This window comes from Anolis sagrei, chromosome Y (genome assembly GCF_037176765.1).
Source record: "Anolis sagrei isolate rAnoSag1 chromosome Y, rAnoSag1.mat, whole genome shotgun sequence".
NCBI classification, from domain to species: domain Eukaryota; kingdom Metazoa; phylum Chordata; class Lepidosauria; order Squamata; family Dactyloidae; genus Anolis; species Anolis sagrei.
In genome coordinates, this window is record NC_090035.1 from 11,075,578 (window position 1) to 11,091,280 (window position 15,703).

The following is a 15,703-nucleotide window of genomic DNA, read 5'->3' on the forward strand; positions in this document are numbered from 1 at the left end:
AAATCTGCTTTTCTCTCCTTCCCAGAAATGGCAGCGTCGGTTCTTCATCCTCTACGAACACGGCCTCCTCCGCTACGCTTTGGACGAGATGGTGAGTTGAGGACACCTTTCCTTTGGATCCCAAGCTTTGTTTGAATTGTTTTAAGAAGGAAATTGAAATGCTTTGAACCAGAAGGAGTCTTTGGTGCTCGTATGGTCAGTTGGAGGTACAGAGGTAGCATGTTTGGAAATCTTTGTGCCTGCCTCCCCATTGTAACACTTGGAGGATTGTGCCACAGAGCCAGTGTCGTGTGGTGCTTTGAGCGTTGGACCACTTTGGGAACCTGGGTTCGAATCTGTAAAGAAGACCGTTTTAATGCCACCGAATGCCACCAATTTGTGAAGAAGTGTGGTTAAAGCTTACTGCCACCTAATCTGTGAGGAAAGCTGGGCAACGATCAATATCAGCTTAGGAGCTATTTTATAAAGGGACTATTAATTACAGAAGGCTTTATTCATCTGATAGCGCAGCGTTTACTGTCCCCGGCTTGACTCCACTTCCCATGCAGGCTGTTTGCCTTGAGAGAAACTGTATCAGGCAAGGCTTGAGGAAAACAGTAACAAGTTTATTTTAACAGGAGTATAACATGTTTAACTGTTTCTTCACAAGAGGCACAAATCTTGATTGGTTACATTAGTAAGGTTTCATGAGTAATCTCAGGCATAGACTTCAAGAGGTTTATATAAGCAGATGTAACTCTTCTGGACAACTGTCCTAATAAAACAAATAAGCTAAAAGGCTTATTTAACAGAATTGGCTCCCAGCCAAACCTTGATTCTTAACTCAGAATCAATAACCCCCTGTAGTTTTATCACTACTGGGTCCTTTTCTGTAACCCCTTTGGTCACCAATTAATTCCCTGAATCTCCACCCAGAGGTTCAGTCTTCCCTATAGCACACCGGCTACAGACACATTCCCTGAATCTCCACCCAGAGACTCAGTCTTCTCAGCAGCTCACTGGCTTACTGACTGACTCTTTTTAAAAAGCTGCGTCGTGAAGAGGCAGTTGGCTCCGCCCCTTTTGCTATGGCAACTCAGCTAACGCCAAGCCGCCATCTCCAACAAAATATATTCCTTCATACTTACCATTTATCCACCACTGTCTAAACAACACATAAACATGAGAATAAAAGTTACACATCGTCACAGAATCCCTTTTCAGTGGTGGAAACCCATAAGGCAGATATGAGCAAACTTTGGCCCTCCAGGTTTTGGACTTCAGCTCCCACAATTACTAACAGCCCATGGGAGTTGAAGTCCAAAACACTTGGAGGGCCCAGGTTTGCCCATAAGGTGACCACACTCTCTCAGCCTTATAGGAAAGCAGTGTCCAACTGTCTCTGGCTTGGAAACATCCAGGATCAAACCAACCCCAAGGGAGAGTCCGCTTGAAGGCATGTAACAACAGAGTTGGGATATTACTCTCCTTAATTTGTGTATCACTACTATGGATGGTTATTGGAAAACTATTCCTTCTGTGTGCCACTTTTTCTCAGAGTAGCTGGACAGGTTTTTCCTCTTAGGGCAGAGCTCGCCATCTGTTGCATACTGTGTTTTTATATGCCTTTACCTCCTTACTTACTTACTTACTTAGGCGATCCCTCGCTTTCCGAGGATGATTGTCTTCCAATATTCTTGTGGGTCTGTATGTGGCTGTGGAGCCCTATTCTTGCTCTGCATCTTCTCCCGCAGTGAGGGCATTGGTCTCCAGGTGGAAGGTGGTCTCGGTCGGGGTTGGCTTGACGTGCCTTCCTCTTGGCACGCTTCTCCCTTGCGCCCTCCATTCGTGCCTCTTCAAATTCTGCAGCACTGCTGGTCACAGCTGACCTCCAGCTGGAGCGGTAAAGGGCCAGGGCTTCCCAGTTCTCAGTGTCTATGCCGGAGTTTTTAAGGCTGGCTTTGAGTCCATCTTCAAATCTCTTTTCCTGTCCTCCAACATTCCGTTTTCCGTTCTTAAGTTCGGAGTAGAGCAACTGCTTTGGGAGACGGTGGTCGGGCATCCAGCGGAGTTGGTGGCAGAGGACCATCACTTCAATGCTGGTGGTCTTTGCTTCTTCCAGCACGTTGACGTTTGTCCGCCTGTCTTCCCAAGAGATTTGCAGGATTTTCCGGAGGCAGCGCTGATGGAATCATTCCAGGAGTTGCATGTGACGTCTGTAGACAGTCCACGTCTCACAGGCATAGAGCAGGGTTGGGAGGACAATAGCTTAATAGACAAGCACCTTGGTATTCCTACGGATGTCCCGGTCCTCAAACACTCTCTGCTCCATTTGGAAAAATGCTGCGCTTGCAGAGCTCAGGCGGTGTTGTATTTCGGTGTCGATGTTGACTTTGGTGGAGAGGTGGCTGCCAAGGTAGCGGAAATGATCAACATTTTCTAATGTTACACCATTAAGCTGTATCGCTTGCATTGGAGAGGGGTTGGCTGGTGTCTGCTGGAACAGAAACTTGGTTTTTTCAATGTTCAGTTTACCTCCTAACCCTGGTGGGAAGGACCCTTAATTCCTAAGGAACTGGGCCCTATTTGCAAATGGGTTGCAAAGAAGAGACAAACCCTTCACACCTATTTAATTCGATATTATAGTTGCCTCTATATCAGAAATATTTAAAATTAACTGGGTATTTTTGATTGCAAAAGTAGGAGTCAAGCACTGAAAGAGTTAGTAGGCTGAAACCTGTTCGAATCAGTGGGCCAAAGCTGGTGTCGTCCTGAGAAGAGTGAGTAGGCCAAAGCCTGTTAGTGGGCCAAGCCGAGTGTCAGCCTGGGAGTGTGAGGCAAACCTCAGTCTGAGAGAAGCCTCATGTGAGAAGAGTGGATAGGCCGAAGCCTGTTAGTGGGCCAGGGCGAGTGTCCGCCTGGGAGTGTGAGGCAAACCTCAGTGTGAGAGAAGCCTCATGTGAGAAGAGTGAGTAGGCCAAAGCCTGTTAGTGAACCAAGGCGAGTGTCATCCTGGGAGTGTGAGGTAAACCTCAGTGTGAGAGAAGCCTAATGTGAGAAGAGTGAATAGGCCGAAGCCTGTTAGTGGGCCAAGGCAAGTGTCAGCCTGGGAGTGTGAGGCAAACCTCAGTGTGAGAGAAGCCTCATGTGAGAAGAGTGAGTAGGCCGAAGCCTGTTAGTGAACCAAGGCGAGTGTCATCCTGGGAGTGTGAGGTAAACCTCAGTGTGAGAGAAGCCTTGTGTGAGAAAGCTCCAGTGTGAAAGCTGCTGCGTGCAAAGCTACTACGTGTTTGTTTATTTTTGTTATGGAAACCTTGTTGTTGTAAATAGTGCAACCATATTATTTTACTAGAAAGAAAAGCCTCCTATGGAAGATATAACATTGGTCTGTGTGTTTTTGTTATTTTTATCACTTGTGGCTACTGGTGCTGGGTTATGCTGCTGCTAAGAAGATGCTCTGCCGTGCATTTATGGGGAGGGTCTTTCGTTAATAATAAGCCCACTCGCCTAACACTCTAGTCTGCTGCTGCCTTCCCTTACAATACGTTTGGGCCCCATTCATATACAGAATTATAGTGCTATTACTCTACATTAAGTGCCATGTTTCTCTCCTGTGGAATCTTTCAAACTTCCAACTTTAGAGAAATAATAATAATAATAAACCCTTATTTATACCCCGCTACCATCTCCCGAAGGACTCGGTGCGGCTTACAAGAGGCCGGGTCCAAATACATCAGTAAAAAAGCACCAACAGCAATACAGACAATAAATAAACTCATAAACAAAGCAATAAACAGTAACAATAACACCACAAAGCGCTAAAAACCTATGGCAGGGTCAAATGTAATAATTAAAATGTTTTAAAAATGCTGGGCATGACAAGGTGACATATAACTAGGATAGGTATTTGGAGAGATGGAGCGAGCAGACAGTCCTAGATCAATTAGTAAAGGGTGATTAGGGACATGTTGCTTAGGGTTTCCTTATTCTGGGAAGGCACACTGGAAGAACCACGTTTTCAGGCTCCTCTTGAAGACTGCCAGAGTTGGGGCATGCCTGAAGTCCTTGGGGAGCGGATTCCAGAGTCGAGGGGCCACCACCGAGAAGGCCCTATCCCTCATCCCCACCAATCGCGCTTGCAATGGAGGTGGGATCGTGAGTAGGGCCTCTCCAGATGAACGAAGAGATTGTGTGGGTTTGTACACAGTAATGCGGTCAACGCAGGTAGGCGGGTCCCAAACCGTTTAGGGCTTTGTAGGTAAGCACCTGCACCTTGAATTGGGACCGGAAGATGAACGGCAGCCAATGGAGCTCCTTAAACTGAGAACATGTTCCTTTGTGATTGAAAACTTCCATTTCCTGACCAGAGAACAAAGTCCGAAGCTCTTCTCCAAATGGAGATCCTTGAGAGATAGCAAAGCCTTCTTGTGCATGGGGCATCTTCATCTGATTTTGCATATTTTGGACTTTAAGGGAGAAGGATGCCTGAAATGATGCTAAGGTAAAGGTTTCCCCTGACATTAAGTCCAGTCGTGTCTGACTCTGGGGGTTGGTGCTCACCTCCATTTCTAAGCTGAAGAGCCAGTGTTGTCCGTAGACACCTCCAAGGTCGTGTAGCCGGCATGACTGCATGGAGTGCCGTTACCTTCCCGCTGGAGCAGTACCTATTGATCTACTCACTTTTGCATGTTATCAAACTGCTAGGTTGGCAGAAGCTGGGCCTAACAGTGGGAGCTCACCCTGCTCCCCGGATTTGAACCGATGACCTGCCGGTCAGCAAGTTTAGCAGCTCGCCTTGGGGGAGGGGGCGGGAATGGTACTAAATTTTCAAAAATGGAGGATTTGTAGGGCACGTCAGGGGCCACAAAATGGGATCTGGTTTTCCCTGCCCTGAAAATTGAGAAGAGAATATATGGCAGAATTTCCTCTCAAGGTGTGTTCAGATGTTTTAACCTGAAATATTTCTCGCTGGAAAAAAATATCAAGGGCATCTTAGGTGCTCCAGTGCTTTGAAGGGTAATTTCTCCTCCCAAAATTCCTTTTCTCTCAGATGGTAGTTAGTTTTGGTTCTTGGGAAAGTAGTTGTCTCGTGCCTGCTAAATGGGCGTTTCTCTGATAACGCCTGAAGCGTGCAACATGCAAAAATAGGTCAGTGCGGAGCCCTCGCAACCCTGTGGCCTCTCTCTTCTTTCCTCCCTTTGCACAGCTCCATTCCCATTTCTGGCAAGGGAGGAATCTGTCAAACGAGTCATTTTGCCTTCGAATAAAGTTGCTTTTGTGGGGGAAGCAGGCCCGCGAAAGCTGTCACTCTGTGCGTTGGAGGAGATCTGTGCACATTGACTGGGCGGTGTGAAAAAAGGCGATTTATCCCAAAGCAGCCCCATCTGGCCTACGATGAGCAATTGTGCAAGTCTCGGTGCTGCGTTATTGTTGTCACCAACTTCCATTTCGTCGTCGACAAGGGGTCCTTCCGGACTCAATGGTTGTACCACTACGATTCTGTTTTTGCAGCCGTGGCTGTATCTTGTGGACTCCCGAGATTTGCAGTTTGGAGAAGGATGCTTAGATTTCTCTGCCAGAGAACTCTAACAACTACAAAGCCCAAGATCCTACAGTATGTTGCCGCGGCAGTTAAACTGGAACATGATTATGCAGTGTGAAAGCGCCCAAGGGTGTTTGTTGTTAATCAGAGTTTTATTAATATGCAAAATGTATGCAAATCAATGTTGAAGGAGACCTAGATATGTACACTCTGCACATTCCTAAGTGTAAACAACACTACATTCTCCAGGGAGGGATAATTCAGCTTCCTCTTTCTTAATTAGAGATTGTACCTGGGCATATATTCGAAATGACATTATATATTACCTGTAGGAGCCACCAATGGCGCAATGGGTTAAATCCTTGTGCCGGCGGGACTGATGACCAACAAGTCAACAGTTTCATAGAATCATAGAATCAAAGAGTTGGAAGAGACCTCATGGGCCATCCAGTCCAACCCCATTCTGCCAAGAAGCAGGAATATTGCATTCAAATCACCCCTGACAGATGGGCATCCAGCCTCTGTTTAAAAGCTTCCAAAGAAGGAGCCTCCACCACACTCCAGGGCAGAGAGTTCCACTGCTGAACGGCTCTCACAGTCAGGAAGTTCTTCCTCATGTTCAGATGGAATCTCCTCTCTTGAAGTTTGAAGCCATTGTTCCATTGCGTCCTAGTCTCCAGGGAAGCAGAAAACAAGCCTGCTCCCTCCTCCCTGTGGCTTCCTCTCACATATTTATACATGGCTATCATATCTTCTCCCATCCTTCTCTTCTTCAGGCTAAACATGCCCAGCTCCTTAAGCCGCTCCTCATAGGGCTTGTTCTCCAGACCTTTGATCATTTTAGTCGCCCTCCTCTGGACACATTCCAGCTTGTCAATATCTCTCTTGAATTGTGGTGCCCAGAATTGGACACAATATTCCAGGTGTGGCCTAACCAAAGCAGAATACAGCGTGGGGAGCATGACTTCCCTAGATCTAGACACTATGCTCCTATTGATGCAGGCCAAAATCGCATTGGCTTTTTTTTGCCGCCACATCACATTGTTGGCTCATGTTTAACTTGTTGTCCACGAGGACTCCAAGATCTTTTTCACACGTACTGCTCTCGAGCCAGGCATTGTCCCCCATTTTGTATCTTTGCATTTCGTTTTTCCTGCCAAAGTGGAGTATCTTGCATGTGTACCTGTTGAACTTCATTTTGTTAGTTTTGGCCCATCTCTCTAATCTGTCAAGATAGTTTTGAATCCTGCTCCTGTCCTCTGGTGTATTGGCTTTCCCTCCCAATTTGGTGTCGTCTGCAAACTTGATGATCCTGCCTTCTAACCCTTCATCTAAGTCATTAATAAAGATGTTGAACAGGACCGGGCCCAGGACGGAACCCTGCGGTACTCCACTTGTCACTTCTTTCCAAGATGAAGAGGAAGCATTGTTGAGCACCTGAGGAGTTTGAATCTGAGGAGAGTAGATTGCGCCCCTTCTGTCAGCTCCAGCTCCTCATGCAGGGACGTGAGAGGAGCCTTCCACAAGGATGGTAAACATCAAACATCTGGCCGTCCCCTGGGCAATGTCCTTACAGACGGCCAATTCTCGCACATCAGAAACTACTTGCAGTTTCTCAAGTAGCTCCTGACATGAAAAAAAACTTGTATTAAAAGTTCCCAGGTATTATTAATTGGGGAACCTCCAGTGGCGCAGTGGGTTAAGAAGCACAGGTTACTAACTGGTGCTTCTTACAGGGAGCGGTCAACCCTCTGGTTTAAGGAGCTCCACTGGCTGCCGTTCATTTTCTGGTCCCAATTCAAGGTGCAGGTTCTTACCTACAAAGCCCTGAACGGTTTGAGACCCGCCTACCTGCGTGACCGCATTTCTGTGTACAAACCCACACAATCTCTTCGATCATCTGGAGAGGCCCTGCTCGCACTCCCACCTGTATCTCAAGCACGATTGGTGGGGACGAGGGAGAGGGCCTTCTCGGTGGTGGCCCCTCGACTCTGGAACTCGCTTCCCAGGGACATCAGACATGCCCCAACTCTGGCAGTCATTAGGAGGAGCCTGAAAATGTGGTTGTTCCAGTGTGCCTTCCCAGAATAAGGAAATACCCTCAGCAATATGTCCCTAAATGCACTTTATCACTCATTTAGGATGTCTGCACTCCCCATCTCTACCTGAAAACTATCCCAGTTATATCCTACCTTGTCCATGTTCAGCATTATTTTTTAAATTTTAAATTATTGCATTTGGCCCAGCCATAGGTTTTAAATGCTTGTTATTATTGTTACTGTTTATTGTTTACATTTTTATAAGATTTATTTTAACTGTTGTATTGATTGTTTTCTTATTGCTTTTACTGTTGATGCACTTTGGGCTCGGCCTCATGTAAGCTGCACCGAGTCCCTTGGGGAGATGGTAGCGGGGTATAAATAAAGTTTTTTTAAATTTATTTATTATTAAACCACTGAGCTGCTGACCTTGTTGATCGAAAGGTCACAGGTTCGAATCTAGGGAGCGGCGTGAGCTCCTGTTGTTAGGCCCAGCTTCTGCCAACCTAGCAGTTCAAAAACATGCAAATGTGAGTAGATCGATAGGTACCGCTTCGGTGGGAAGGTAACGGCGTTCCATGCAGTCATGCTGGCCACATGACCTTGGAGGTGTCTACGGAAAAGGCCGGCTCTTCAGGTTAGAAATTGAGATGAGCACCAACCTCCAGAGTTGGACACAACTCGACTTAATGTCAGAGGAAAACCTTTACCTTTATTATTAATTGGCGTTTTGGGAAACTAATGTTTTAGATTTTGTCCAAGAGTCTAGAAATTGGTGAGATATAGTGTAACATGTCCAAAGCAAGGTTGAGTTTTGTGATGGTGCTGTTTTGTGATAGTTCTGTCACCATTTTGAGAAATAATGTAGTGTAAAATAGAGGGAATTGGGCTCAGGGAAAAGTTGTTGTGAATCTATCTGCAGTGGTTTCATTTTGTGCTTTGTCAGTGCAGTGTTTCTCAACCTGGGGATCGGGATCCCTGCGGGGAGGGTTTGTGAGGAGGTGTTAGAGGAGTTGCCAAAGACCTTCAGAAAACACAGTATTTTCTGTTGGTCATGGGAGTTCTGTGTGGGATATTTGGCCCAATTCTATCCTTAGTGGGTTCAAAATGCTCTTTGATTGTAGGTGAACTACAAATCCCAGCAACTACAACTCCCAAATGTCAAGGTCTGTTTGCCCCAAACTCCATCAGTGTTCACATTTGAGCATATTGAGGATTCGTGTCAAGTTTGGTCCAGATCCATCATAGTTTGAGTCCACAATGCTCTCTGGATGTAGGTGAACTTCAACTCCAAAATTCAAGGTCAATGCCCACCAAACCCTTCCAGCATTTTCTGTTGGTCATGGGAGTTCTGAGTTGTGTGTGTCAAGTTTGGTTCAATTCCATCATTGGTGGAGTTGAGAATGCTCTTTGATTGTAGGTTAACTATAAATCCCACCAACTACAACTCCCAAGTGACAAAATCAATCTCCCAGCCCCACCAGTATTCCAGTTTGGGGGCGTTGGGTATTTGTGCCAAATTTGATCCAGTGAATGAAAATACATCCTGCATATCAGATATTTACATTATGATTCATAACAGTAGCAAAATTGCAGTTATGAAGTAGCAATGAAAATAACGTTATGCTTGAGGGTCACCACAACCTGAGTATTAAGGTGTCACGGCATTAGGAAAGTTGAGGAACACTACTCTAGAGAAACACTGGAACCATGGTTGTTCCTGCTGCCATTTTGAGAAAGTCTATAGAAGTAAATGGAGCTATTTGTGCTTGATGTGAAACACAAATTTAGCCCCTGGATAATCATATATACAGGGATGGGCTTCGGACATGGCACAGAACCAGCAAAACAAGGGTTTTTATCTGTTTCCTTCTTCCAAAACACATTTTATGTTGCTGCATCATGGGAAAGCAAGCTAGAAAACGAAGACCTATTTACAAGGCTGCTGTAAATAAGAAGCAATGGCACATTGGCCTTGAGTTGGGACGTTTGGGAGAGAATTAGAGGCTGCCTTTTCCGCTCCTCCTGAAGGCAAACCCTTGAATTTGCAAGAGGAGCTGCTTTGTGGTGCTGCTCGAACTTCATCCAAATCCTCTTAATCATCCAGGCTGGAGCGCTGTAAATTTCCCAGTCCCCGTTTCCTGGCAACATGACAGCTTTTTGCCAGGATAATATTTCCCGAAATGACAATAGGAAGACAGCTTGCAAAGGGTTGGGAAAGAGGAGAGTGGAGTCCGGGGGCAGGAAATGGATTACGGTCTGCGGGAAATGGGTTGGTGGCCGAATCGTTTTGAAGCCAGGATTGGGGGCCAGTGGTCCCCAAATGTGGATCCTCCATATCCACATTTGGAAATGTGGATATGCAGGTTGTGAACCTAATTTGGATCCTTGGACTGCAGCTCCCAGAATTCCTGGCCATTTGAAAGACTAGTTCATGGAAGTTGGAAGTCCAAAAGAACTGGAGGACCAGAGTTTGGGAATCACTGGTCAAGGCCAAGGTTGTGTAATAGGACCATAATCTCTGGATTGCTATTATTATTGTTGTGGTGGTGGTAGAATCATAGAATCAAAGAGTTGGAAGAGACCTCATGAGCCATCCAGTCCAACCCCATTCTGCCAAGAAGCAGGAATATTGCATTCAAATCACCCCTGACAGATGGTCATCCAGCCTCTGTTTAAAAGCTTCCAAAGAAGGAGCCTCCACCACACTCCGGGGCAGAGAGTTCCACTGCTGAACGGCTCTCACAGTCAGGAAGTTCTTACTCAGGTTCAGATGGAATCTCCTCTGTGGATGGTCGTGGAACTGAAATTAGGGTGCGTCTTACAATTGATGGCATCTTACAATTAAAGAAATACGGTAATAATGACGTTGGGGATCTGCCCCTCCTCACAACTCAAAGCAGGGTGCACCATCGCCAAAAGACATAGGTAAAACTCAAGGCCATGATAATATATAGACTCTCACAGTCAGGCCATGACCAAGAGAAAATACTGGAAGGGTTTGGTGGGTATTGATGTTGGAGTTTTGGAGTTGTAGTTCACCTACACCCAGAGAACACTGTAGTGTTGGTGGTATTTATTTTTGCCACTTCCAAATCCCCCAGAACATTGTGGTTTTCAGTCGGGGGAGATCGGAAGGGGGATGGATTACTTCTCTAGGAAATCCATCAGATTCCCAGATTGAACATTGGAGGAATGTCTCAGCAGAGGATTCTTTCTGCCCAACAAGCAATATCTGCTGAAAGTTAGGAACCGTTGCAATGCTCCCTGTCCTTCAAAAGGATTGAATGTAAAAAAAAAATTACTTTTTTTTCTGATCCAGAAATCTACCTGTGACCAATTCTGAGTTTCTTTTGGATTTTCTTTCCATGATCTCCTGGCAGTAAGTGGAAGAGATGCCCAGGTAGACATCTGGGGCTGCCTGTCTTGTTGTCTTTCACTGGAGGGAAGCTGAGGTGGAGAACAGGAGAAAAGGTCTTCAGGACTTGCTTTCTGGGGATTGTTTGTCCTTGTCCTCCTGATCCTCCAAGGATTGAGTTTGCAGAACGAACAGTCCTGGATCAACTTCCAGATCCGTTGCCATACACAAACTTCGGAAGACGGAGAGATCTTCAGCGCTTTGCCTGCAGTCTGGTGTGACTCATGTTTGCTTTCCAAGATGACGTTACACTTGACCTCTGGGTTGGCTGTCCTGGAAGGAGATTCACAACCTGCCAAGGAGCAGACGCTTTGTACTTGAGGTGGAGCTGTGTCGGGATGTCCTGGTCTCTGTAGTGTGTGTTTGCATTGCCAAGAAAGAGGAACCAATGACACCTTTATAGCGGAGGGCAGAGAATTCCTAGGTGATTGCTCCATGGGTCCTTCTGGGTAGGAGCAAGATGTTCCAGGGGAAAAGAGATGCTTGTGATGGTGGAAAGTTCAGCCAAGAAACAGGTTGCTTATTGGTTTAATATATATGCTATTTGTGTTGTCGGAGGCTTTCATGGCCGGAATCACTGGGTTGCTGGAACACCTCAGAAAACTCGCTGGAACACCTCAGCAAGCGAGAGTCCAAAAGTGGCAGGCTCAAACCCAGAACCTCAACCAATGGCTGATACGAAATGAGAGACTCCGCCCTGGGCACACAGAAAACTGGGCAACTTGGAAGGCACTGAACAGACTGCGCTCTGGCACCACAAGATGCAGAGCCAACCTCAAGAAATGGGGCTACAAAGTGGAAATCAAGGTGATCAGCTGAAACATTACCCTGGTCATTCCACAGATATATAAACCCATTTTTCCTACTTCCAACAGACCTCACTACCTCTGAGGATGCTTGCCATAGATGCAGGCGAAACGTCAGGAGAAAAATTGCCTCCAGAACATGGCCATATAGCCCAGAAAAACCTACAACAACCCAGTGATCTCGGCCATGAAAACCTTCAACAATACTGGAAGGGTTGGTGGGTATGGACGTTGGAGTTTTGGAGTTGTAGTTCACCTACACCCAGAGCATTGTGGACTCAAACAATGATGGATCTAGATCAGACTTGGCATGAATACTCAATATGCCCAAATGGAGTAGGGAAGTTCATTGCAGGTTTGTCTTCAGGTTGCCACAATTCAGAAGCTACACCACAACAAGAATGTTCCTTTAGAACTCTTGCAGAGAGAAAGGTGGAGCTGAACGAAACAAAGTTGTGTATTTTCATCACAAAAGAAGCAATACAAGATTGAAAAAGGGAATGGAATGCACCTCGAAACAGTGTGTCTTCATGTTGTCCTTAATTTTCGCTTTGATACTGGTTACCCTACTAAATGGGTAATTTTGTTTCGGCTTCTTCCTTTGTTTTGGGAAAATGCAACCTTTCCTCTTGTGAAAACAAACACAAGTTTGTCTCAGGACTATGCCATGGTCTTGGGAAAGAAAAGGCCTACAAGAGGACTTGTGTGGTCATTGCTCCCTTTGTCCAAAAGCCTTGGTTGCGGAGATCTTGGTGGGGCCATGTCTCTGGGTCGTAGTTCAGGGCAGAGGTCACATCTGCTCCAAACGTGAAGGTCGGGCGGATGGTCAGCCGACGCTCATGAAAACCATTGGCCACCCAGCTCTTCCCAGATGTTCTCATCCTGCCAGTTTCTGGCTTCTAGTCCAACTGGGTGGTTTCATGGGCCCTCAGGGACAAACTAATTCTCTTCCAAAGCAGCTCCTTCTCGAAAAGGGTTTCTAGTCACAGAGAGGCACAAGGGCTAGAGCAAGTTGTACTGTTTACAGCAAGCATGGGCAAATGTTCAAACTTGAGGGCCGCGTGCTAGCACTCCCTACTACTAGGAGGACTGGCTTCCCGATGAGAAAAGGAAGGATGAAAGGGTGGAAGGGAAGGAGGAAGGAAGGAAAAAAGGGAGGAATTGAAGGAAGGATGGAAGGAGAAAACGGGAGAGAGGGAAGGAGGGAGGAAAGACAAAAGAGGAAAGGAGAAGGAAGGGTGGAAGGGAAGGAGAAAGGAAAGAGAGAAGGAAGGAAGGGAAAAATGGAGAAAGAGAAGGATGGAACGAAGGAAGGAAGGATAACGGAAAGAGAGAAAAACAAAGGGGAAGGAAGGAAAAAGAGAGAGAGAGAGGAAGGAAGGATGGAAGGAGAAAGAGGGAGGGAAGGGAAGGAGGAAGGAAGGAAAAAAGGAGGTAAGGAAGAAAGGGTGGAAGGGAAGGATGAAAGGATGGAGAAAGGAAAGAGGGAAGGATGAAAGGGTGGAAGGGAAGGAGAAAGGAAAGAGAGAAGGAAGGAAGGGAAAATGGAGGAAGAGAAGGATGGATGGAAGGAAGGATAAAGGAAAGAGAGCAAGACAAAGGGGAAAGAAGAAATGAAAAAGAGAGAAGGAGGAGGAATGAGGAAGGAAGGATGAAAGGGCGGAAGGGAAGGATGGAAGGAGAGAGAGAAGGAAGGAAAAAGGGAGGTAAGGAAGAAAGGGTGGAAGGGAAGGATGAAAGTATGGAGAAAGGAAAGAGGGAAGGAAGGATGAAAGGGAAGAAGGAGAAGGAGGGAGGGAGGAAAGAGAGAAGGAAGGAAAGCCAAAGGAGAAGAAAGAATGAGAAATAGGGAGGGAGAGAGGAAAGAGAGAAGGAAGGGAAGGAGAACGAGGAAGGAAAAAGAAGGAAGGGAAAAAGGGAGGTAAGGAAGAAAGGATGGAAGGGAAGGATGAAAGAATGGAGAAAGGAAAGAGAGAAGGAAGGAAGGATGAAAGGGAAGAAGGAGAAAGAGGAAAAGAAGGGAGGGAAGAAAGAGAGAATGAAGGAAAGCCAAAAGGGAAGAAAGAATGAGAAATAGGGAGAGAGAAAGAGGAAAGAGAGAAGGAAAGGAAGGAGAAAGAGGAAGGGAAGGAGGAAGGAAAGAGAGAAGGAAGGAAGGGCCTGAGAAAAGAGCCCAAAGGGTTGCATCCAGCCCTGGGGCCTGGGTTTACCCATACCTGGTTTACAGCATAGATCCAATGCAGATCTAAGGTTTTCTTTTTCCTCCTTAAGTATGTCTGCAAAAAAATCCCAACCACTTCTGAAAATGTACGCTCCTGCTTCCCACTCCCTTTGCCGGCTGCTTTTGCAGATTGCAACCCCCACAAACACATCCATTTCTGAGACACGGCACAGCTGTATGTCAGCTGCCTGCTCAGCGCTCTCAGAGTCTCCTGTTTAGATGAAAGACAGTCATTTGGTGTGGGGATATTTTTTTTAATATCAAGAAAATTGTTGCTGGGATCTTGATGTTCACGTTTTTTTTTCTGTGTTCTGATGCATCCTATTTAATATTGGTGGGGAAAGGAGTTTCTCATCTTGTCAAATCTGGAAAAGGATTTCTGGCCACTTCTGTTTGCAAAAGGGGCTTAACAAACACCTCTTGAGCGTCATCAAACTACATATCCCAGCAATCCACCAATCAAAGTGGAATAATGGTACTGTAACTGTTGAACGTTTAACAGTTAGATGTGAGTAAAATCATATATTGTGAAATTAAAAATATGGCTGTATTGTCGAAGGCTTTCATGGCCGGAATCACTGGGTTGTTGTAGGTTTTTTCGGGCTATGTGGCCATGGTCTAAAGGCATTCTCTCCTAAAAGTATGGCTCCTTATCCTGCTTTTCTCCATAGTCCCTAACAGCCATGCATTTACCTCGTATTACTTTCAGAGATAAACATGTCAGTGTTTCTCAGCCTTCGTAATGCTGCAACCCCTTAATGCAGTTCCTCATGTTGTGGTGACCCCCAACCATAAAATTATTTTCGTTGCTACTTCATAACTGCAATTTTGCTACTGTTATGAATCATAATGAAAATATCTGATATGCAGGATGTAGTTTTATTCACTGGACTGAGCACTGTGGACCCAAACAATAATGGATCTGGACCAAACTAGGCACGACCACTCAATATGTCCAAATGTGAACATGGGTCGAGTTTGGGGGAAAATCGACATTTGACATTTGGGAGTTGTAATTGGAGGGATTTACAGTCAACCTACAATCAAAGAGCATTCTTAATTCCACCAATGATGGAATTGAACCAAACTTGGCACACAGAACTCCCATGACCAACAGAAAACACTGGAAAAGTCTGTTGAGCATTGACCTTCAGTTTTGGACCTGGACCAAACTTGTCACAAATACTGGAAGGGTTTGGTGAGCATTGACCTTGAGTTTAGGAGTTGTAGTTCACCTACATCCAGAGAGCAGGAGGAGGGCTCTTGGTGGGAAGATTCGCCGTCTGTTTCCAAAAATGAAGAGAAGGACAGGTGGAGAGATCTTCAGCCTTCTCTGCCAAAGGAATCCTTTCTGATGGTCTTTGGTGACCCCTCTGAAACTCCCCGTGTGCCCCCCCAGGGGTCCCAATCCCCAGGTTGAGAAATATTGGTATAGATACATTGTGAAATTAAAGGTATGGCTCTTTATCCTGCTTTTCCCCATAGTCCCAGCCATGCATTTATTACTGGGTTGTTGTAGGTTTTTTCGGGCTATGTGGCCATGGTCTAGAGCAGGGGTCCTCAAACTTTTTAAGCAGAGGGCCAGATCAAAGTCCCTCAAACTGTTGAAGGGCCGGACTACAATTTGAAAAAAACATGAATTCCTAGGCACATTGCACGTATCTTATTTGTAGTGCAAAAAACCACTTTAAAAACAAT

General features: G+C 45.8%; 1 protein-coding gene across 6 annotated transcripts in view; it reads left to right on the top strand.

Annotated features, from left to right (window-relative positions):
- Positions 1–15,703, top strand: part of LOC132782131 (myosin phosphatase Rho-interacting protein) — a 208,197-nt gene that overhangs the window by 52,432 nt on the left and 140,062 nt on the right. For all 6 annotated transcript variants that reach the window (XM_067461785.1, XM_067461784.1, XM_067461786.1 and 3 more), the window contains exon 3: positions 26–91. In XM_067461785.1, coding sequence (XP_067317886.1) covers positions 26–91 — 66 coding nt within the window. The remainder of the gene's footprint in view (positions 1–25; positions 92–15,703) is intronic.